This window comes from Ambystoma mexicanum, chromosome 2q, assembly GCF_040938575.1.
Source record: "Ambystoma mexicanum isolate Mex_15411 chromosome 2q, UKY_AmexF1_1, whole genome shotgun sequence".
Taxonomy (NCBI): domain Eukaryota; kingdom Metazoa; phylum Chordata; class Amphibia; order Caudata; family Ambystomatidae; genus Ambystoma; species Ambystoma mexicanum.
This window is the reverse complement of record NC_090924.1, coordinates 542,358,417-542,381,997: the sequence shown is the minus strand read 5'-3', so window position 1 is coordinate 542,381,997 and position 23,581 is coordinate 542,358,417. Positions and strand designations below refer to the sequence as shown.

Below are 23,581 nucleotides of genomic sequence, written 5' to 3'. Positions count from 1 at the left end.
TAACAAGCTGTGTGTGCCTCCTTATACCCCATCTCTATCCTAGCTGTACTCCAATGCAATAGTTTCAGCTTATAGGAGCAGTGCTTTTAGCTAATGTACTAGAATGGTGTGGGAGGCATGGATATGTTTTGTTTTGTTCTGAGTTGCCTGCCAAAGGAAAAGGTGGTCTAACCAGGTGGCAGGACATATTTCTAGCTGTATTTTATTTTATTTTATTTTGGATGCATAGTTCCCCTTATTGCAAACATAGTTGCTTGAAAGGACTTGAGGGAATAGGGCGGGTTTACAAGGGGTAGGGGTCGGACAAAGAAGAGTGTAATGTACATTCAGAGTACCAAGGATGAAGCCCATTCATGATGTGGTTCAAATACATATAACATCAGCACATATATGAATTTCACCATTTATAGGCCGTTCAATGGTGTTAAAGTGTGGTCAAAGCCCAGAGCCAGCCATGGCTTGGAGGGTCCCAGAGCGAATTATGTGCGGGTGCAGCTAATAATGAGGGGGTTACGGTAGGAGGAGTCTGGAGTTTTTCAAGCCAGTTTGGTTCAGAAAGGGAGGGTAAAGGACTTTCAGTTTATAATTTGGGGGTGGTGGGGGCCATTCTGGGGCTGGCACATTAAACTGATGTTATGGAGGGGTCATTGAAGGCAAGCCATTTTTTCAGAGTTAGATACAAATGATGGAACTGTGCTCCATTCCTTTAGCGCTACAGTAGCTGGGGCTTACTCAGAGATAGCGGCGCTATGCCTAAATCCCCCTGCCACCCCTCCAAGATGCAGAAATGGAGCTGGAGATGAGATTCATTTTTTTGTGCTTCCACGTGGCCCCTGCATCCCACTGAATCACACTACTACTTGGATGTGGTGCCGAGTGACAGTGAAATACTGGATGCATGTCCACTGACAGTCACATTTTAAATCCCCATCTCAAGTGATTGACACAAACTGATCCCCATGTCAATTTGCGTGTCATTAGCACAAGTTAGGGAGTATGTGCTTACTGTTTCACCCCTAGTGTTCGGCATACGAAAATACTCGACATATGTGCAAACCGAACGCGAAAATGGCTGAGCAAGTAAACAATATCCCCATAATGCTGTGCCACGGCTCACTAACCCCTTCCCTCCTCTCTTCTTGTCAGGGGGTTCCCCTGAGCCACATCTTTCAGCGCTCTCCACCAACCTTTCACTGCAGATTCAATTCGCCTGTATTCTCGTTCAGTCTTATGCCAACCCCTTCCCACCTGCCCTTACTCCATATTTTTCCCCTGTCAGGGCAGTTGACCCGAAAGCCAGTGTTCCACAACCATCCCACCACTGCCCATCTCATACTTGTGTTGGCAATCCTTTTTTTAAATGCACCACCCAACACTACATTCCTGATCCTTGGAACCCCCACCTCAGCTGCTCGCCTGTTGCTCCATCCGGTGTACAAACACCCAGCCCCCAACATCAGCCCTCATAACCCTTTGCCCCACCATGTCTCCATGTGCACATGAAGTGGCTCCTGCTTACACTCTTGTGAGCTCCTTCAGGTACCCAGGGGCTCCCAGCACCATCTCTGGTACATCAGGGAAATGGCAGCTTCCACACAAGTCAAAGACCAGCTGAAGTCAACCGGCGGAAGGAGGAATCATAAGATTTAGTCACTCTAACACAAATGCTCAGATTACTTACCGATAATCTTCATTAGTCCTAGTCCTACTCTTCCCCGTCCCAGTATTTACCTTTGAGTATGTTCCCTGCTCACATGAACTCTTTTTTTCAAGCTGACCTCCTCTGGTGCCTCCCATTCACTGACCACACAGCAGTTCTTTTGTTCCTGCCGGAACTGCTCGATCCTCTCCGTGCTGGGCATGTGAGGGGCAACGGCTGGTGGCCCTTGCTCAGAGGCTCCACTGCAGAGCTTTGATGCTGGCCGGGTGTGAGGATGCCTGCTGGGCCCTCTGCAGGGTTGCCGATGTAGTCCGGTGTTCTCGGGCAAGTGGGGTCTGTCTGTTGGCTTCTGGACAAGGGACTTCAAGATCTAGTCCTGGGGCCGAAGGGTTTCTTGCCCCGCCTTGGGCCTCCCGTGAGTGTGGGGTGTAGGGGGGCAGTTGTAGGGCTTTCATTCCCCCCATGGGGTGTCGGGGCGATTCTCTGATGGCAGTCATGCTATGGTAGGCCTGCTTGCCGGGGCCCAGTGGGGCTCAGTAGGTGTTCAGAGTGGCCCGTTGTGCACGTTGGTGGTGTGGGTGCCCGCTGTGGGCCCCGTCTCTCCCTATTGGTGTTCTCTCTGCTGTTGCCTTAGATATCCCTGTTACCGGGCCTTCAGCTTTGGTCGCCCTGATGATGCTTCCTTGTTGCTGGGCAATGGGGACATCACCTGGGTTTCCCGGAATACTTCTTATTTAATGGCGGTCGGGATGCCGCTCGGGTGTTTTGTGGAGGCTCTGCTTGCTTGTTTATTGTGGGGAAGCACATAGCTAAGTGGTGGCATGTGGAATTGGCCGTTTCCTCCTGGACGGTTAAGTGGAGGAAGGTGGCTGTGCCGGATCCTGGTGCTTCTAGGAAGGACTTCAAGGGTCTCTTCAAAGAATATCTGGCCAGTCGCGTGGTGAGACTTGGAGGGTCGAAGTCTGTCCCCCATATCTTTTTCATCAGGCTCTTCTTGCTCTTTTTCTTAAGTGTTTGGGTCCTCCCTTTCTTCTGAGGGTGAATAAGCCACCGGGAAGCACTTGGACCAGGACGAGGTCCACCTGGTGCTGGACCAGATCTACCGGTCTATGAGGTTTCAGGAGCCGTTGGTGGTGGAGCAGGATCGAACCAACAATTTGCCAGTATAATAATTTCCCTAAGCTGTGCCTCCCTTTGATTTCAGACATTCGGGATAAAATGTTTAGATGGCAGATATAGCTACTGCCTCACAAGTGGAAGAAGAATTAGAAGTGCAAACTCTCAATGTAGAAAATGAACTGAATGAACAATTGCAGGCTCAAGATTTGAGAAGATGTGAAAGTGCTGCTTCCTCCATCAGAATGTGCTATAGTGATCCTGCTATCCGGACAATTTTCCCTCCAACAGCAGTGATCGTGCCCAGCAAATTCTGGTAGAACATGGGCCAGAACAGGTTATGCAGTTTCCTTTCCCTAAAGATAGAGACAAAAGAATGATTTCCACAAGTCTGTGCAAAAGGAGGCTTCCCAATGGAAATGATGTGCACTGTTAGTGGCTACAGTATTCCACATCAAAGCACACAGTGTTTTGCTTCTGTTGTAAGCTGTTTAGCAGTAATCCAATCAGTGCATCATCTCTTACTGATAAAGGGTCAAAGGACTGGAACAACATGTCTGCAATTCTAGCAGCGCATGAAAGAAGCAAGGAGTGTATAGAAAATATTAAAAAGTGGAAGGAACTGCAAATGAAAAAGAAGAAAACAGTTGATAAAGAAAATGTGTGCATCATTAAGCAAGAAGAGATTATTGGCAGCAGATCATAGAACCACTGATTGCTTTAGTAAGAGTTCTCGGTATGCAAAATCTGGCCTTTTGTGGAACGCATGAAAAACTGCATACATTTGGTTATGGAAACCTCTTGAAATTTGTTGAGTATCTAGCTTTCTTTGACCCACTCACGCATGAGCATCTTCATACAATTACAGACCAAAAGACACATATTCCCTACCTTGGGAAAGAGATACAAAATTTACTGATTCAGCTTTTAGCCACAGCCATTAAAGAGGAAATCCTAACCTCAGTTGGGCTGCCAAATACTTTTCAATCATTCTAGATTTGCACACCAGTTGTCAGTCATGTTGAACAAATGACAATTGTGAGCCTCTGTGCATAAAATAACATTTCTTAGGATGTGTGCCACTAAAAGAGACAACTGGAGCTAGTATCAAGGACACTATTCTCCACCAATTACAAGAAATGTCATTGCCCATTGAAAACTTGACTGGCCAAGGCTATGATAATGGAAGCAATTTGAAGGGGAAAGAAAATGGTGTACCATGAAGAATTTTAGATGTAAATCCACGTGCTTTCTTTGTTTCTTGCAGTGCACATTCTTTAAATGTGGTTGTTAATGGTGCAGCTAAGTGTTGATTGTTGGCAACTGCTTTCTTTGACATGGTACAATGTATTTATGTGTATTTTGCTGGTTCGACATGCTGTTGGGAAGTTCTAAAGTGCCATGTTAAACATCTGACATTGAAACTACTGAGTGACAAAAGATTGCATGATGTGTGTGATGGACTAATTTAGATATCAAATGACAGTATGCAAACAGGATCATCTGGTAATTTCTCTCACATAGATATTCATGCCCTTGCAAAGGGTATTATTAGCTTCATCTTTGTAGTTTCCCTTGTGTGGCATACCATTCTCTCTGAGATAAATGTGACAAGCAAACAACTTCAGGTAAAAATATTTGATGGTTGTGATGAACTGGAAAAGAAAACAAGAAGTTGCTTAGTGGGTGCTGGAGTGATGAAGGGTTTGATAAAGCACTTGTCGATGCACGCAAACTTACAGAAGAGTTGGAAATTCCTGCATGCTTTGAACCTGATGATTGTGGAAAAATTCATAGTGAACTTTTTCTTTGACATCATTGACACAGCCCTTCAATCTGTAGAAGAGAGATTTACTCAAATGCATCAGATTAGTTCTGTGTTTGGCTTCCTCTATAACATACACAGTTTGAATACTAAGGCAGCACATCACATCTTTTATCCCTGCTTGAGGCTAGAGAAAGCTTCAAAAATGGGGACTCGAATGACATTGATGCATCAGATTTGTGCAATGAATTGTAAGTCATTGCAAGAAGAGGTCCAAATTGTTCATCATCAAAAGATGTACTGAAATTTGTATACAATAATAATTTGGCAAAGAGTATCCCCAATACGCATATTGCTCTCCAGATTCTCTTGACACCTGCCTGTTACAGTGGCAAGTGGTGAAAGAAGCTTTTCAAAGCTAAAGTCGATCAAAAGTTATATTCAATCTTTGATGATGCAAGACAGACATCTTGGGCTAGCAACCTTGTCAATAGAGAATGACATTGCTCAAAACATTGATATCAAGAACCTTGTGTCTACATTTGCAAAAATTAAAGATCAGAAAGTTAATTTCTAACATGTGTATTTTTACTTGTTTTAACACATCTGGTACAAAGTATCTTGCTGGCCTAGATATGTGTGTTTTATATGTCTGGGCTGCCAAAGGCATTATATATGATGGTTTTGGGGACGAGACACATTTGTTTCATAGTTTATGTCAAAAGGTGACCCACCACTTCTGCTCCAGTGTTTCCTGGGTATTTAGATGGGCTTGGAGAGTCCCTCGCTGCTTTTCACTTTTGTAGGTGTTTTAAGACTATTAATAAGAGACATGTTGCACATTATTGTTGAATGTATACTAAACTGTCCCCAATACACTTAGCATGTATTGGGGACAGTTTAGTATTTTGTACCAGCTAGTGATGATTATGTGCTTACAGGTGTCCAGTATGTATTACCAAAATGGTATCCCTACTGTCTGTATTGTATTGTCTATATATGATTTACAGAAGATTAGATATACATGCCTCAGTATTATATTTGTTGTTGCTATAGTATCATTGACTGGCTTAACAAACCACTAGATATGAAACACAGAGGCTTTACTTTGACTTCTGAAACCTAACACTGTGAGTGGATGGGCGGGTGAGGAAAGTGCAATGGGATCTATCCACAGTTGAAGACTTGAGCAATGTCTTAGGTGGAGGGAATGGGTTGCAGCAGTCGGTGACAACATGGGGACGATTGAACGGGGTGCGCTAATCTGACACTTTGCCTAGGGTGGCAAAATTCCTTGCACAGACCTGCGAATGGCTACCAGGCCAGCACGTGGAGAACCGTCTCCGTTCAGAGGCAGGGCGCCTTTGCCGATGTGGTGCTCCACTAGAAACGAGAAAGTTGAGTGCCCATTACCACTCACTATTTTGAACTGCTGAGAAAATCAACTCTCATCATAAGGGATTTTATTTTAATGAACATCCTTGTTTAGTATCAACTCATATATTCTCCAAAGGACCTGTCGCATCTATTCTCCAGAGGACCACGGAACAATAAGGCACTGAGAGGCAGCATTGATCATCCACGCAAATATGACCCCACCCCTGATCCTCTGATCTTGAACCAAGCCTGTGTACTTGGCTGAGAAATGCAGGGCCTGGTTGATGAAGCGTTTTGCGAATCAGGCACATAGAGGCGCTTCCAGGGTTATGGTGTAAAGGTCATTTTTTAGGCGACTGTCTATTGTGAGAGTGCTCTAAGGCGATCTCCCAAAATCAACCCTGCTTCTATTTCTTCCCATTTTCTGTGATGGTGGGTGCCTCCCAAACTCCCCCATTCACTCAACACCCTCTGCCCTGGTTAACTCTCTCACCAAATTCTAAACTGTAGCCTTTTCCATGGCCTTTTCCTCGCCACCCCTTGCCCCAGTTCAATAGGCTGTGTAGTGGAATACGGCAACCGGTAACCAAACCAAAAAGAATCACCATGAGACAATAGTTATGGAAAAATTATATGGCTGTATGCCTTTATTATTTACAAAAGTATATACAAAATCAACAATCAGATGCATGCTTTTGGGCCCTAGGAGGGGAGGAGGAGGTATGTGCTTTTGCACCAGCGTTAAGAAGTCCATAGGTCCAGGTCTCTGTAAGTGGCTCCTGTGGCCATTCTGGCTGGCTCCTTCTCTTTTTGGTGCCGAGGGTAGTCTCCTCCCTGACCGCGCTACCAATTATAAGCCCACGACACCAGAACACAGTCCCGTGGTTTTCTCTCTCCAGTCACCCCAGTGCGGTGGCCAGTAAACTCTTGTATTTGTTTTTTGTAGTGCGGGTTGTGTGGTAAAGCAAAATATTTTCCAAATGGGACGAGTACGGTTCGGAGGTTCACCGTAGTGGTTGGTGTTTCTTCCACTGTACTGCCCATTATATTTATAGGGAAACAGTGCCCGTGATGTTACTTGTCTTGCCTCATACTACCTTGTTTCCTCTCTTTTGTTCTCTCTTTGCCCTGCCTGCCTCAGTCCCCCTATTCTTTGAAGTACAAGGTGTCCAGACACCTTGTACTTCAGCTACCTGGAGCCAGGATGCCTCGCATCCTGGGTGGAAAGGTTAAAGCTTTGTTGGTGCCACAAAGGGGGGTTAGATTGGGGGCACCCGAATGGCACCGGCCCTCATGAACTGTCTTGTCCCTGCCACTCCCCCCCTAAAACATGTGGCTTTTAGCTTCCTGCCTTATGGGCATTCCGCGCCACGCGGCACTCTCTTCAGTCCTGCACAGTAACCCTATCCCTCCTTTCCCATTTGGCATCCACTCTTTGGTTGGGTTCCATTTTGACATATCGACCTTGAACAGTCTCACATCAGACAGTCTCTTGCTTTGTTGTACATTTAGAGCGTATCCGTTTCTCAGCAGCAGCTGCTTTAAACATATAAAAATATTACGTACGTTTTGCCTCTGAAATGTGACTTCCAAATCCAGGAAGTGAAATTGCTGACCCGACTAATAATGGTCCGATCAAAACGAATCCCTCTTTTTGACAGGAAGGGAGGGACGGGAAGGAAGCAGGGCAGATGCCCTCGCAATTAACGAGCACATTCCATAAAACAGCCTTCCCGCTCTCTTGGAAAGATGAAGCCCTTTGCACCACATGTGGAGACTTTTCAGCAGGGATGGCTGAGAAGCAGAGTGCAAACATCCCTAACCATAATTGTGCTTTGCCACACACCGATCTTGTTCAAAGCAGCTAAAGTCACCCCAGAGTGAGTGGCTGGGTTCTTTGATGCTGTCAAGATTAAAACCCCAGCTAACTAGAGAGAACAGAATAATTACACTGAAAGGCAGAGCACACAAATAACCACAGGTTACATCAAAGAAAAGGAAACACATTTGAAGGCAAGGTTCTTTGGGAATGATCTGAGCTGTGACCAATGAATAGCCATGGCTGCGAATTGCACTGGAAGACGCCAACTATAGGCCATCTCATATGTATCCTCCGCGTCGCCGGGTAGAACATGGAAGCGGGAGGGCTCCGGTGAAGGGCCGTTTTCCTGAACCGTGCTCTTTATAGCAGCTTCTGTGGACAGTCAAATCCCGAGACCGGAATTCTAATCCCGAAGTCCTCGCTTGCCTGCAGCACCGTGCGATCCTGGGCAGATCACTTTTATGTTCATATGCCTCAGTTAGCTTTTTGACAGATTTAGGAGCCTTTACTGGCGGGCTGACTCACAGATTTAAAATGTATATTTACAGCTTGATGTTTACAATATGGCATATTTTTTTGTCCTTCCGGTTATGTCCGGGTTTCTGTTCATTTCAATGTTTACCTTCCCATAAGCAATTTATGCTTTCAATTAATCTTGTCAAGTCCCTCTGGCATTGCCCGCAGGCTCACTCCTGGCTTCTGTAATGCTCCAGACTGCTCTCCAAACCCTCGCTGCTTGAACTGTTGATTTATTCAAAGCATCAGCCACAATAAGACACGGACGTGCGGCTTTGGTAATGACGTGCCTACGGGTGCGGGCGGGTGACACCCAGTATCAGAACAATGAGGCTGCAATGAATGCAGCAAATACCCAATATTACACCTGTCGGGTTAGCAGCGTGGCTAGCAAGCACAGGCAAAGATCCTGCCAACCGCATTGACTATCCTAATCACCTTCCAAGTTTGTGTGAAGATGAAGCATCTTTTTAATGAGAAAATGCTTCAAAATCAAGTCTCCAACAGGAGCTATAATCCCGAGTCTCAGGTGTGGTAGAACCTTCCTTTGTTTCTTCTATAACAGAAGACCCAAAGGGAATGGAGCAGCCATGGCAGCCCTGGATCCTGGTGGATCCGCTTCCGTCATCTACGTTCCAGAATCTTATCTCAGTTGTTCCTGACGTGCATCTAATGTGATAAATGTGTCTCTTCAATTGGGCTGGGCCCTCCAAACTGAAAAAAATGTTGTAAGTTCTTTCCAATTTCAGAAAAATGTCTTTGAAGATCTCAGATCCCTCCTTCCCGAGTTTTGAACAACCTCACTTCGTATAGTAGTCATCAACATATTAGAACTGTCAGTTACGGCCATAGTCTTTAGTTATGTCCAGTTATGGACATGTGGATTTCATCAGGCTGCTATTCCATACTATGAAATGGACCCAACATGCTCTAATCTTCATCCTGGCACTTATCAGCCTCTCAGAATGATGACACTCTTTTTATCTCTCTCTCCCTTGGTCTTTGGCACTTATCCTCTCTTTACCATCCTCTTATCTTTAACCTTTGCCTTTGTTTCTACCGACTGGGCTTTGACTACTACTGGCAGGGGCGCAATAATACGCATACTCTCAGACACGCCTAGGCACTCTAAGAGTACCTCTTGGGTTAAACTCTTAATCAGTTGTCTAGCAATTGGGGTTTTGTTGGACTGGTGCCTGTATGGTGTAGATCCCTTTTAGGAAATTGATCCAGATCAGTCATTTTATCCTAGTCATCTCAGTTATTTCTTCCTCTGTGGAAAACCCCAATGGGGGCCTCCTTTTGTCTGTTGGATTGGCTTGAGCAGCCTTTTGGCAAGCTGAATGAGAGGATACCTGCTCCAGATTTGCAGGACTGCTGATAGAACACAGGAATACCCCTGGTTGCTTGTGCACCTGGATTATATACTACACCTATGTGAGAGGGCACGAGGATACAAGAATTAAAAGGGGTGGGAGCTTTTTAGCTCCTATTTGTAACCTTGGTGTCCCTTAGTATGACCCCGACATCTACCAGGAGCTACTTTAGACTCTCCAGGCCAACTGATGCAACTGTTTGACATTACATCTGTGTGTCTGGGGAGGTGTGTGAAGACAGATTAACCAACCTCTCCCAACAGTCCCTTACCAGACTAAAAATACTGGAAAGCAGACCACTCACCAACTTCAATCCTTAATCAAAGCCCAATAGTACCTCGGTGCACGCCAGGCAGGCATCCATCTTCTTTATGGAGTGTGTTATCACTTCTTTCTTGGATAACATGCACCACATTTCAGATAACCACAGTGCCTGGTCCCTCATTCTACTTGACCTGTCAGTGGTGTTCCACACCTTCGATCATGATCGCCTCCTCTCCCGACCATGAGCTTCAATAATTCAAGGCACCTCCCTCTCCTGGAGAGACCGAAATGCTCTCTGAAAAGTACCAGATACTATTCTCGCATTCATCCATTGCAAAACGTTAACCCCTCACCTGCCAAGTTCATCAAGGCTCCCCCGTTTCCCACATTCAGTTCAACCTATATGTCTGTTCCTTGGCCTCCCTCATTCCATCCATCAACATGACCTCATAATTTATGCAATTGGCATCCGAATCCTTAGCAGACTTATCAAACTGAGCAGTGACAAAACGGAAATCATCATCATTATATGGTCACCTGAACTCTGCCATCATTTATGGCCAAGTCCCGTGGACCTGTTCCATCCGCTTTATAACCAGTGAAACTTTAAGATGTCCTACTTGATGCCCATCTATCTCTTACTCCCCAGGTCCAACAGTGGCTAGTTCGTGCTTCTTCTGCCTCCAAAATTGCACTTCTTCTGGTTCCTGCACAAAGTGTCCTATGTCAATGCCACTAGCTGTTCCAGACTTGACTATGACAATGATGCTTACTGCAGCCGCCTTGCTTGCCCTACCCATTGGTTGCTGAGCTTACAATAAGGCAGCCGACCTTCTCGGCTTCAAGTAATTAGATCACATTACTCCAGTCCTCTTCTTGCCCCATTGGTTCCCTGTTGCTAAACACATCAAATGCAAATCATTTTACATGGCATACTGAGCTTCCCAGAAGAACAATCAGGGATAATGAATACAGTTCAACATTCAGCCTTAAGTGTTAGTTAAAGTACCATGTTTTTCACACATAAGAACACGTATAGGAAAACCACTGTATAAACGTGGTATTGGTTACTAATTAACAGTCAATGTGTTACCTGATGGTCCCTAGACAAAGAACACCCTTACCCTAGTGAGCTTCTCACCACCTTGGTGCCCCATCAGTTTCCTACCAGAATTCCCAGACACTCATCCTCCAACCCTGTTCTCCCAACTCCATGCTTCAACAAGCCCTGCTCCAGAGTTTGGGCTTCATCTGTCATTACTTCTCAACTCTGGAGCTGCCTCCTCACCACATGCGTTCCATCCAGAATCATCTGACCTTCCACAATGCCCCAAAGACCGGAATTTACAATCAGTAGCCGCCCTCGTTCCACCTTCTTATCTCCTTCAATGACAGAAGACCGCCTTGGCGGAGAAGGATGTGATCAACAAATGCGTTCATAAAAGTGAAAATTATCTTAATGTACCTAATGGGCCCTACCTTACATAATGACAAAAAGTGATAGTTTGCATCTTCGGTGGAAACAGTATTTGTGAAATGCTATCTACCAGCTCCTCATTCCCAGAGATAGCTCCTACTCACTGGGTGATGCCCGATATCCAGGAGCTGCATGTACCTCAGGCTTATCAAAGCTTTATTTTGATACTTGGAATGAGTGACATGTTAGTGATGGTGTCCAGTCAACTCGTCGAAAAAAAACTGGTCGACTGCAATTTGGTCGACGCAATTTGGTCGAAAACCATTTCGTCGAAATTTTTTATTTATTTATATATTTATTTTTTGGGTTTTCGTTTTGTTAAAAAACGGGTTTTTAGAGAAAAAAAGGGGGTTGGGGGGGGACCCCCCCCAAAAAAAAAAAAAAAAGGGTTAAAATAGAAAAAAAAAAAAATTCGACGAAATGGTTTTCGACCAATTTGATTCGACCATTTGTCTGGTCGACCAATTTTTTTCGACGAATTGACTGGCAACCGTTAGTGATGTGTGACTTCATCCTTCTCACGATGTGACGTTCATTCATCGCAGGATTATATTTCAATTAGTTTTTTGCTGCATTTCTTTGCCGAAAAAACTCATAAAAAAATATAAGGGTGCAGGGGGTAAGGATATATAAGGGGTGGTGGGTTGGGGATAGACTTTAAACTATAGGGGAGAGTGGGTTTGGGCAGGAACCCCCCAAAAACATTGTTCAATACTTCTTTGAGAAACAAATTTGGCAAAATCTCATAAAATAATAATCTGGTGATGAAGAGACATAGAACTTCCCTTTCACACCCTATTGCATGGGTGTATGGGAGTTATAAAGGGCACACCTAGCTGGCAAGCAACGGATTACTGTACATAAGGCACACAGCCAGGTGGTTACAGGCATTATTCTGATATGGGGAGTGGGGATGCTTCATTTATATCCCCCCGACGGAAAGATGCTGTAGGTGGACCTTCATGAAGCCAACGTAACTAAAATAAAAATTCCCTGGCACTAGTCTGCTTAGTGTAGGGGCTGTACCCTACCCACCGGGCTCAACACAGCGGCAAACCCGCCACCTTGGTGTCTCCGTGATATTGGTACCCCGGGACCTGGCCTGAGTTGAAGTGTGTTTTTCCTGCTGCTGGCATGTTGTGTCCAATGGCCCTGTGCACACAGGAAAGAAAGGCCCATTCTCCTCATCGTTAATGATTAAACCATAATATCGGCATTCCGCTCCGCGCAGCCTTAGGAGAGCTGTGGCTTGTGTTTGTGGATGTGGAGTGTATGCACACCGCAGAGCGAAATCAGGAATTTGCCACATATCACACCAACAGGGACCAAATGTGTTTGATATTGCAACACATGATAGCAGAGAAACTACTTACCTGTTCCATCGAAGCCGCTGAACAGAGGTTATTCTGAAGTAAGCGAAGGCAGAGATCCCATGCTAAAGGGCATTTGTGGGAGAGTTATGCTGTGTCGCTGGGGAATCGCTCTGTTTTAATGGATTTGGGAGAGAGGTTTGGAATTTAAAGACCCTCTAGAACATGCAGATTATGTGAAAGAAGTTTTGAATCTGTTCCCCATGTTTTTTTTATACATTTTGCTCTTTAAAAGAGCCTCGTTCCCACTTAATTCGACCCCTTGTAAGGATCAAACCATCCACTGCAAAAGCCTTTTTACACCAAAAGATGGTCTATCAAATCTGGTCTATTCCATTACGGTGACATTAATCAGTTTATGAACATGAGGAGTGATGTTCATAGAAAGCATTTAATTAGTATTTTAACATGTATGGTTTATCCTATTTGTAATGGGTTATTTATACTGTATCTTCTAAATGTGAAATGCTTCTGTTTAACTTGACATCTATGGATTTTAAAACTCCCTTTTTTAAATTGTTCATATGCCATAGCGGTTTTCCTTATCCCATAGCAACAAAATTGCTTAGTTGTTGACATGTTGATGCACCACAAAACGATGTATAGAAACCTAGATGTTAAAACTAAGTTTTTAAGGACAGTTGTGTTGTTTTTTTGTTTCCATGTTGAAAAGATGCAGTTTCCACTAGTTAAAAACCATGAACCAGTGTGAAATAAATACTTTTGATGCAATAACTGTTTTGTTGTTTGCTTTACAGAACAAGCAGCAGAATGAGCGAAAAATTCTTCCCGAGCGTCAGCAGAAAGCCCGGGCTTCAGATATGGACCATAGAGGTGAGGCGTCATTGCGGACGGGGCTTTTAAGTGGGGTTAGGGGAGCTGGGGTTTTAGCATTCCTTGAGGTAACATAGACGTTACTGTCAGCCACAAATGAGCAGTTGCCCGTCTTTACAATAGGTGTTTCAGGTCACGAGAAAATGTTAGCTTGCGTGCAGGGAAGGGTCGGGCACCCAGAGGGGATTGTGGGCATGTGACCAAACCTGCTCAGCTATTCCAGAAATGTGAACTTTGAGCTCCGGAGAGCCTGGGGTGTCGCTTGATGAGACCAAGTGAACAAAAGAAACAGACTTGCAAGACTTGCCGTCATTCTTGTCACTTTTTGAAGTGCAGTGAGTCAGTGATCAAATATATTTTTCAGCTGTAAGAACGGTGACCGGTCCTTACTCAGTGCCAAGTAGTTCTCCCGCTTCTGCATATTTTTAGAAATAAGTTTGTCTGTACAAACTGTATTTGTATTTCTGCATAATATGCATGAGTCTATATGCACTCAGCTATATTTTGGAGGACTGTAGCAATCCTTTGATGCGCCAAGCAGCACGTTCTGTGAACTTGTGAAGGCGAAAGAGATAAAAGACACAGGGGTCCTCATGTTGCTCTAAAACGTAATTTGACGACGGGGGCTCGGTACGTTTGCACTCAGGCATAGCCAGGTCCCTGTCACCAAAATGGCGCCATTTGCACTCATTAGAACATTTCTTACTCCTAGGCCCTGACTATTCGATCCTCAGATCAACACACTGTGCACGTCAATGAGCGACAGGAACACAGTAGGGACTGTGCAAACTGTACACTAGGGGCCTGGTTGAGAAGGAATAGTTCACTGAAAAGTTCTGACCCCCACAGCACGAGAGCTGGGATCCAGATGGCCCCCTCGTAACATAAAAGCGGCAAGATTGATATAGCGACTCCTGAGGCTAAAAGCAAATCCGTGCTTCTTATGTATTCTCTGAATGGCAAGTATTCATATGATGTTGACTTTCATTGCACATGCTTTGCACTTTAAACTTGCATCTGTGACTCGTATAGTGTAAAATCTAGTGTTCCTACAAATATTTATTTGTTTATCTATCACTATAATGGTATGTAATGTGTATGACGTTCATTCATCGCTCGTTTTTTCGCTGCACTTTTTGCCGAAAAAAGTTTTTTGAAAAAAAAAACGAAAAATATGGGGGTGGAGGGCATATAAGGTGTAGGGTGGGGTGGTGTGTAGGGAATAAATAGTATGGGAGGGGTGGATTGGGAGGGGGTAAAAACCAAAAAATAGATGATTTTTTCTGCAAAACATTTTTGGCAAAAAGTACAGCGGGAAAAAAAGCCAAAGAATGAGCATAGGACGATGTGACGAATGGGCTATAATTCAGGCTGAAATAGCTTCTACCTGGATTTTTTACATTGATTTGCCAAACGACATCTCTCATCTAGGTTGAGTCTTATTGAAGCACTTTACCATCATTTTATGACTTGTATTCACACTAAGTCGCTTTGCAAATTACTAACAACATCGGTCAAACACAGTACCCACTGTTATTTAATTAATGGTTAGAATATGTTCATAGTGTATATTTGTGACATTTACTTTTTGAATGATTTTTTCTTGTATTGGAAACCTAAGAACGTACTGTCGGATAGCGGTTTCTAATGATGGTGATGATTGCGAGTGACTATGGTTAATGAACGTAAGACGCGCACATGTCTGGTGATTAGAAATGGGAGGGGTACATAATAATCACCACGCCAGCTGATTCTAACATGAACTTTCTTTCACTGTGTCTCTTAAGTGTCCATACTATAATAGTAAAACCCAGGAGAGATCTCTTTAGCTTGTCATTACTTTGTATTGTGGTAATGTTGGTCTTCCTTTCAGGATCTAGAAACTAATACTACAATCATACTCTTTTTTTTAAACTCAATTTAGATTTTGGAAGATTGGTTAAATATGTGATTTGTGTTCTTTTATTTCATTAAATTAAAATCTAATTTTATCCCTCGAAAGCCAGACATTAACACATATCTGTACATCTGGTGCTGGGAAGATAGGTGGCAAGTGGCTAGATTTCAGATGGAGCTAAAATCCCAGCTTCATCACTTAACGTGAGTGTGATCTCCTCAGCAAATAATGTAATCCTGTTGCGCACGAGTCCCGGTAAGTGATTCAGTTTGCAGTGTGCACTATTGAAAACGCCAGAATCATGGTTTAAGAGAATAGAGAGTAGCATTGACAAAACCAACAATTATGGCTTGTACTTAGTGAAAATACTTTCTTTGTCACAACATATTCACCATACAAATAAATATTTGTTTGCTTCCAAATGTATGGGTTGCCCCGAGGATCCTGGTAACAGTATTTGTTGCTGATTGTCTAGACGAGTTTCAGTAAATGAAAAATGATAAAAATGTGTTTATGGTATTTAATGGCAGGAGAAAGGAGGCTGTTGCTCCTAGTTATTCTGTCAATTGTGAGGAAAATGAACACTTTTTAAGCCTTAAAATCTATGACAGTGCATATTAGACAATGGGGATCATTACGAACCTGGCACGATAAGGGGTTAATGGGGTTAACGGTAGAGCTGCCGGCCCGTTAACCCCCTACCACCTCATTGCGAGGTCTTCTCGCGGGACCCGCTAAGGACACCTGGTTTTACCAGGCGTCCGTAGCGGGTCCCGCAAGCAGACCAGCATGCTAACAACGGGCCCGTCATTAACGGGCCCGTTGTTAGCATGCTCCCCATTCCCATTGAGCCCTATGGGGGCTCGAATGGTAATGGAGATAGGTTCCTGGAATGGGGAAATACCGGGCCCTCCAAGGTCGGAATGGCCTGGTATTTCCCCATTCCAGGAACCCGGACGCGGTACTTGGCATGGGGGTAGCCATGCCGCAAATAGCGCCATACCTGCAGGGTCGTAATGACCCCCAATGAAGGTGAAAGTGTGTCCGTATTTGCAATTTTGCGGTTTACTTTGCTGTTACTACTTATTATGTTGAAGTTAAGTATGTTAATTCCAAGTTAATAAAAGATGTCAGTAAATAACAAATTATTAGATTAACAGTTTGGGAAATAAGTATGATGTACAATATAGTGCACTCTCACTGATATGGGCTGATGTGCTTGATTAAAAGCAAAGGGTCGTGATGCCAGTTTAGTGGCCTACTCTGTCTAGACAATGGCCTGTGAAATTGCCAATGCCTTGTTTGTAAGTTTCAAAATGTAACATAATCGATTTCAGAATACCTCGAGTTCCAAGGAGGTGTATGTGCCAATAGTCTCGGGAGGATAGCTCAGGGGCAACGTGCGCGCCTTGCAAACAAGACGACACAGAGCACCACAGGTTCGATTCGCAGGTTCGTGCTTAGAAACCTCTGGGTATTAAGCGCGTTATAAATAACATTTCATATCATATCATAACTATACCTTGGTGGTTTGCGTGGGGATCAATAGACTTTGACAGCAATAGGGGCATAAACAACATCCCTAAAACCTGCTATCATTAAGACTTTGGCAAAACACCACTAGACACAGGAATCGGTTCTAAGAAAAGGGGTCACTATCGCTAGAGAGGGGACCTAGGAAGCTACGAAACAATTAGGTTGCACCCGGGAAGCCAATGCGAAGGCAACACGAGCTGACCTACACGTCGAGGTCAGTGATCCCACGCTGACACCATATATCATGGAGACTTTTGGGAAACACCGTCAGACATAGAAATACGTTTTAGGAAACAAGACCATCATTTGGGTTTCACAATTCCTCAGAAATAGGGACCAAATGAAAAGAAGATTCTATTATAGGCAGAAGAAAACAAACGAAATAACCCAAAGGATGCGTTTCCCTGTCTTCTTTCCCCTTTCCCCCACTAGGTACCTTGCTGACTTGGCCTTGCTCTCTTTCAACTAAATTATATCTCAATTTTCCAGTTCATGTAAGACTTCCCAGGACCCTGCATTACCTTCTCATTCAGAAATAGGAATTCTCAGGTCACCCCTGGTAGTCTCTCTAGTGTCCAGTTGTTCTATGGAGAGTAGGTCTCAGTATAGGTGTTTTGCAATGTAGCTCCTTCCCTTGGTGTTACAACGTACAATCTCTGCCACACTTTGTCTTTGCCTGGGTCTCTCCCTAGAGTCACACACATTTATGGGCATAAGACGTTCCAACAGAAAGATGTCTGGGACAGGAGGTGGCTCCTCCTCCTAATAGTCCGCTATATGGGTACCTCCTCAAGGTTTTTTAGGCACTCTTTGTATTTATTTATTTATTCGCATTTGTTAAGCGCACAGCAGACCGAAGACATCGTGGCGCTAGTTACAGTGTTGCTTATACTTAGTTGCATACAGTTAGTGTCCATACGGTTACATTGGACGAGATATACTTATTACAAATATTCAAGAGAAGCAGGAGCACATGAGAACGGGGTTAGTTGAATAGGGCAGTTTTGAGCTTTGTTTGGAAAGAGAAGAGAGATGTGTCAGTTCTGAGGTCAGTAGGTAGGGAATTCCAGAGTTTGGGTGCAAGGAAGGGGAAGCCTATGCCTCCTACTTTGGTTCTGTTGATGCAGGGTATTACTAGTTGATTCGACAGGTTCCACAGACCTGTCACAGGATGAGGTAGGTCAGGAAGGTTTCTGGTTGTCTGGTTCGCTGCTAGCTAACCCAACAGTCTCAGGAACCTGAGCCTACAGCACACAGCCCTATTTTAGCTGGCAACTCTCGCCCACTGCATTGCCATTTTCTGCTCAAATTTCCAGTGTTATGCTGATGACACTCAATTCATTTTCCAGCTTCCCGCCACCTCCTCTCCTTCTCTCATCTCTGATTGCCTAACTGCCATTCACGATTGCTGTGCCACCAATTATATTTGTCTGAATGCCAGCAAGACAGAGATCCTCATCGGCACACCTTCACCCTCCTTTACCCTCACTCTCTGGCCGGCCTCCCTTGGCTCGCCTCCTATCTCCACCTGCGAGGCCAAGAACCTGAGTGTCATCTTTGACTCCACACTTTCCTTCTCTGCCCACATCTCTGACGTCTCTAAAAAGTCTAACTTCCTGCATCACCTCCTCAGAGGCACTCTGCCTTTCCTCTCCTTCCCCCAGAAGCTCCTCAGAGGCACTCTGCCTTTGCTCTCCTTCCCCCAGAAGTTCACTGTCTCCCATGCCCTGGTTCTCTCTATGTTGGACTATTGTAACAGCCTCTTTCTAAAACTACCTGCCTCTGTCATGTTCAAACTTCTATCCAACACAGGAGCTGCTGAGCCCCACATTCCCACTAAGATGGTGCGCTCTCAACTGGACTAAACAGTTAAGTTCGAGACACCCTGGGGGAAAGGGGAAAGTGGATAAAATAACAAACTCAGACACTGGATCCTCAATCTTCATCCGGTCTCTGCATAGATGAGAAGTAATACAACATTCAATGCATTTGTTAACCTTCTAAGAAAACAATACTAAATATATATAATATAGAGTAATATCCTATTACCTGAAAATTCCTCTGCTAATGCTCAGAGGAAATTCGTTTTCAGCTAATAATTTAGTTTTTTGTGGCTCTTGGAATTTAATCCTACTCAGTATGCTGGATGAACCCTAACAATCTCTTATGAAGGAACACTTCAGTTTTTGAAAAGAAATTGCATCATCTCAAAAATTGAAAGTTTAAGACTCCTTATGCTTCCTTGTGTATTCAAGATGCAGCATACATGAAATGAGTTCACAGGATTAAAACTCACAAAATCTTTCTTTGACTCTTAGTAAAAGTTCAGGAATTCTTAAAATGTTATTTTCATACAGGAATTGACGAATGAACAAAGGAATGCCAAAAGTCACCATAGAAAGAGTTCCAAATCCTTTCGTATATTGAACATCCTTTTGACACTGAAGTTTTCAGTTCCCAAAATGGAAAAAATGAAGAACCTTCCTTTTGAGATTCTAAATGAGTCCCTGTAATCGACTTGTTTCTATCAAATGCTTAAACATCTTAACATTCAAAATTCTTTCTCAAGTTCGTTTTAACACATATGTAAACTCATTGCTCTTTGTAGATGTGTAACTTTGCAAACAAAGCAATTATTGTATTGAAGTGAAAGCACACTTTCCTTGTATCTTAAAACACACTTGCAATAGTTCCAAGTTAAAACAAGAGCCTGTGCTGACTCTGCATGTGTTGCCCTTTAAGAACGTAGAGTCTTAATCTGGCTATGTTAACCGCGCACATAAAACCGAAGAAAAAACAAGGAGAAGCAATAAAAATAACGCGTTCGCTTACCTTGTTCCGATGAACGTCCGCAAAGAAACACTCTCTCTCTCACCTTAATCGGACGCGAAGCAAAATGGAAACCGCGTATGAATCTCCAAATCAAAACAAACAGGAACTGCGAACGCAACGCTTCTGTAGTCCAAGCACGGAAGTCCGTTCGCGATGCACTAACAAGGTAAGCAACAGAACGTTAGTGAAAAAATACAAGCTCACTCGTGCGTTCTTTAACTGTAAACGTATTATGCTTTCACTTTAGAAATACTAACAACGAAGTCATTAATCCCAAAACTCCTGGAGAGAAAAGTCTTTAAAAAGATGCAAAAAGATTGAATTGACTCAATGTTAACAAGAGGAGCATGAAAGGTAAAACACCTTTTTGAATACTTAGCATTTATGACTGAAGATGAAGATTCTCTCTGAATATCTTCTTTGCGGATATGAAAACGTCTTCTTGAAAACTGTATGCTGCTGCAGATGAATTGTCTTCACAAGGAATTATTTTTTCTAAGAGATTTTAGGCCCAAAACTCAGGAGATAAACTAAAACATGACTGGCTCTGAAGGTTAAACAAATGAAAGGCAGTTTAGAATGTTGGGAGTATACCATTGTCTTTCTGCCACCCAATCAACACTCCTGCCTCTGCCCTCCATCTTGGCTTGGGGTACTTTCAGCACTCTGAAAATAAAAGTTAAGGCCCAAACCAATCCAGAATCAAAAAGGACAATTACTAAACATATAACCTAAAATAAATAAAGAACATAATATAAATAAAGCTTCTAATTAGCAATCTATTTACATGGGGACCTGACAGTTCTAATTAGCAATCTATTTACATGGGGACCTGACAGTTCTAATTAGCAATCTATTTACATGGGGACCTGACAGCTCTCTGCCCTTTGCAACTATTCCAGAACAGGACTGCGAGACTTGTCCTTGGCCTCAAGCCCTGGGATCTTATCTCTCCAGCCTTGAAATCTCTCCATTGGCTCCCAGTGGATGAAAGGATTAAATTCAAAACCCTCAGCCTTGTTCACAAGGCTTTCTGGGGTCTAAGTCCAAAATACCTTCAGCTATCCCTCCGCAAATACCTCCCCTCTCGAGCCCTTCACTCCTCTACCTCAACTTCCTCAGGGTCAGTCGTTTTTCAAAGAAACAAGCTGGGGGTAGATCTCTGTCCTCGGCTAGGGCCTCTCTCTGGAACAGCCTCCCTGCCACTCTGGAACATGAGGGGAACCATCTCTGATTCCGGAAGCACCTCAAGACCTTCCTCTATGCTTCTGCCTTCGCCCCTCCTCTCCCCTGCTGATCTGTTCTCTCTCGGCACCATGCACCTGGCCTACCCTCTGTTTTCCGGGCCTAGGTACCTGGTCATCCTGCCACCCACCCGCATTGCCCATGGGCCACCCCTTGCACGGGGGTCTGTATCTGACCCATACAGCCCCCCCTTTTTTTCTTTTTTCTTCCTGCACTTATCAGACTTACCCTATCTGCTGCCTTAAACCCAGCACTTGCCACTTGCTGGCTGCAATACCACTGTTTGTTGCCTTTATTATCTTTTTTTTTTTTATTATGTATTATTTATTTGTTTTTCCTTTGCTCCGCACTTTCCACCCCCCCCCCCTTCCATGCAATTTTCTCCTTTCCCTCTCCCATGCACTTGCGCGTTCCCAATGTCACTGGGCCTAGTAAGATTGTTGTTTTTTTTCTCCCTTGTTCCCCTCCCTTGCCTTGTCGCACTCTGAAACACTTGTGTATGAGCACAATAGAAATGAAATATCAATTCAACTCATCTTACTTTTCTCCTTCCTGTTCATGTGTGCCTTTGGGCCTGCTACTTAACTTCAAAGCTACCCCTCCAGCTTTCTGTCGCCTGACCTCTTCAACATCTTGCCACATGCTCATTCCTTCTGCCACCTTTCTCAGACAAAGGATAGGGTTTTATTGTCTAGCCTCTCCCTATCTCAACGTGTCCAAGGGACTCCCCACCCTTCACCTTTCTCAGGTTCCTGTTCCTCTCGCCTTCTCCAATTGCCATTCCTTCTCTCTTGCAATTAAACAACTATCTTCCCCTCTACATCGTCCTTTTCTCCACCCCTTTACCTCGTCCTTTGCGCTCTCCTCTCTCACGTCCTCCTTGATGTTCACCACCTCTAACCTATACTCTTCTCTTCTCTCTTCCTTGCAGTTTACCTTCTCCAACCTCTTTTCTTTGCTGCCCCTTTCCTTGTTGCCCACCTCCTACAGCCTCTTCCAGGTTCTAGTCTACATACCTCCTGACAATCTCCCATCATGTTTCAGGGCTTCTCATGCTAGAGGTTTGAAACGCAAAAAGACACTGTTGGTGTAGGGAACTTTGCCCCCATTCTACCTTTTTGTATAGCACTTTTGGTGGACCCAGTCCCACATATCTTTTTAACCTGGTGGGTTTTCTACCCAGGTAAACGTGTTCTTGGCAGGCTGGTCACAGTATTCACCTTAGTTTTATACAAGTTTACGGGCACATTATTGTGCACCCTTATTTTGTATTGTGATGTTGCATTTTTGATCAGAGTAATGGCCAAAATACGACCTTGTTGCTTAAGTCCTGTCTTCATGAACCCCTGGCTTTCTTGGCCTGCGTCCTCCTGTTTGTTGATAGAAATTGCCTTATGTGGTGCTGCCATCTTGTGGGCTCTTTTAAGAGCTCAGGAAATGCGCCAGCGGTGCTCAGAAGTGGTTTGCAAGCGGTAATGCCTAACAGTGTGGAAGTAAATGACTGCTGCTGCCGTAGTGCCGCGCAGCACTCATTCATCGGTAGAAGGAAGCACTTGAATGCCTCAGGAATTCAGTGCTATGCGAATAAGTAACAGAAACCCACGAATCAAATTTGTGACAAAAATAATGTTCCAACAATGATCGAGTTTTATTGTGTATAGTTGCACTGTTTGTCTGGAATTTCGGAAACCCCCTCCAACCTATCACATTCCGCGTTCCCCTTTCCCTGTGCCCCTCCACCCTATCACATTCCGCGTTCCACTTTCCCTGTGCCCCTCCACCCTATCACATTCCATGTTTCCCTTTCCCTGTGCCCCCCCACCCTATCACATTCCATGTTTCCCTTTCCCTGTGCCCCTCCACCGTATCACATTCCGCGTTCCCCTTTCCCGGTTCCCTCCACCCTATCACATTCCATGTTTCCCTTTCCCTGTGCCCCTCCACCCTATCACATTCCATGTTTCCCTTTCCCGGTGCCCCTCCACCCTATCACATTCCATGTTTCCCTTTCCCTGTGCCCCTCCATCCTATCACATTCCATGTTTCCCTTTCCCTGTGCCCCTCCACCCTATCACATTCCTTGTTTCCCTTTCCCTGTGCCCCTCCACGCTATCACATTCCATGTTTCCTTTCCCTGTGCCCCTCTACGCTATCACATTCCATGTTTCCCTTTCCCTGTGCCCCTCCACCCTATCACATTCCATGTTTCCCTTTCCCTGTGCCCCTCCACCCTATCACATTCCATGTTCCCTTTCCCTGTACCCCTCCACCCTATCACATTCCATGTTTCCCTTTCCCTGTCTCCCTCCACCCTATCACATTCCATGTTTCCCTTTCCCTGTGCCCCTCCACCTTATCACATTCCATGTTTCCCTTTCCCTGTGCCCCTCCACCCTATCACATTCCTTGTTTCCCTTTCCCTGTGCCCCTCCACGCTATCACATTCCATGTTTCCTTTCCCTGTGCCCCTCCACCCTATCACATTCCATGTTTC

General features: G+C 44.4%; 1 protein-coding gene across 2 annotated transcripts in view; it reads left to right on the top strand.

The window, feature by feature from the left end:
* VILL (villin like) overlaps window positions 1–23,581 on the top strand; it is a 354,049-nt gene that overhangs the window by 98,895 nt on the left and 231,573 nt on the right. For both annotated transcript variants that reach the window (XM_069647691.1, XM_069647690.1), the window contains exon 2: window positions 13,502–13,577. In XM_069647691.1, coding sequence (XP_069503792.1) covers window positions 13,515–13,577 — 63 coding nt within the window. In that variant the 5' untranslated portion in view covers window positions 13,502–13,514. The remainder of the gene's footprint in view (window positions 1–13,501; window positions 13,578–23,581) is intronic.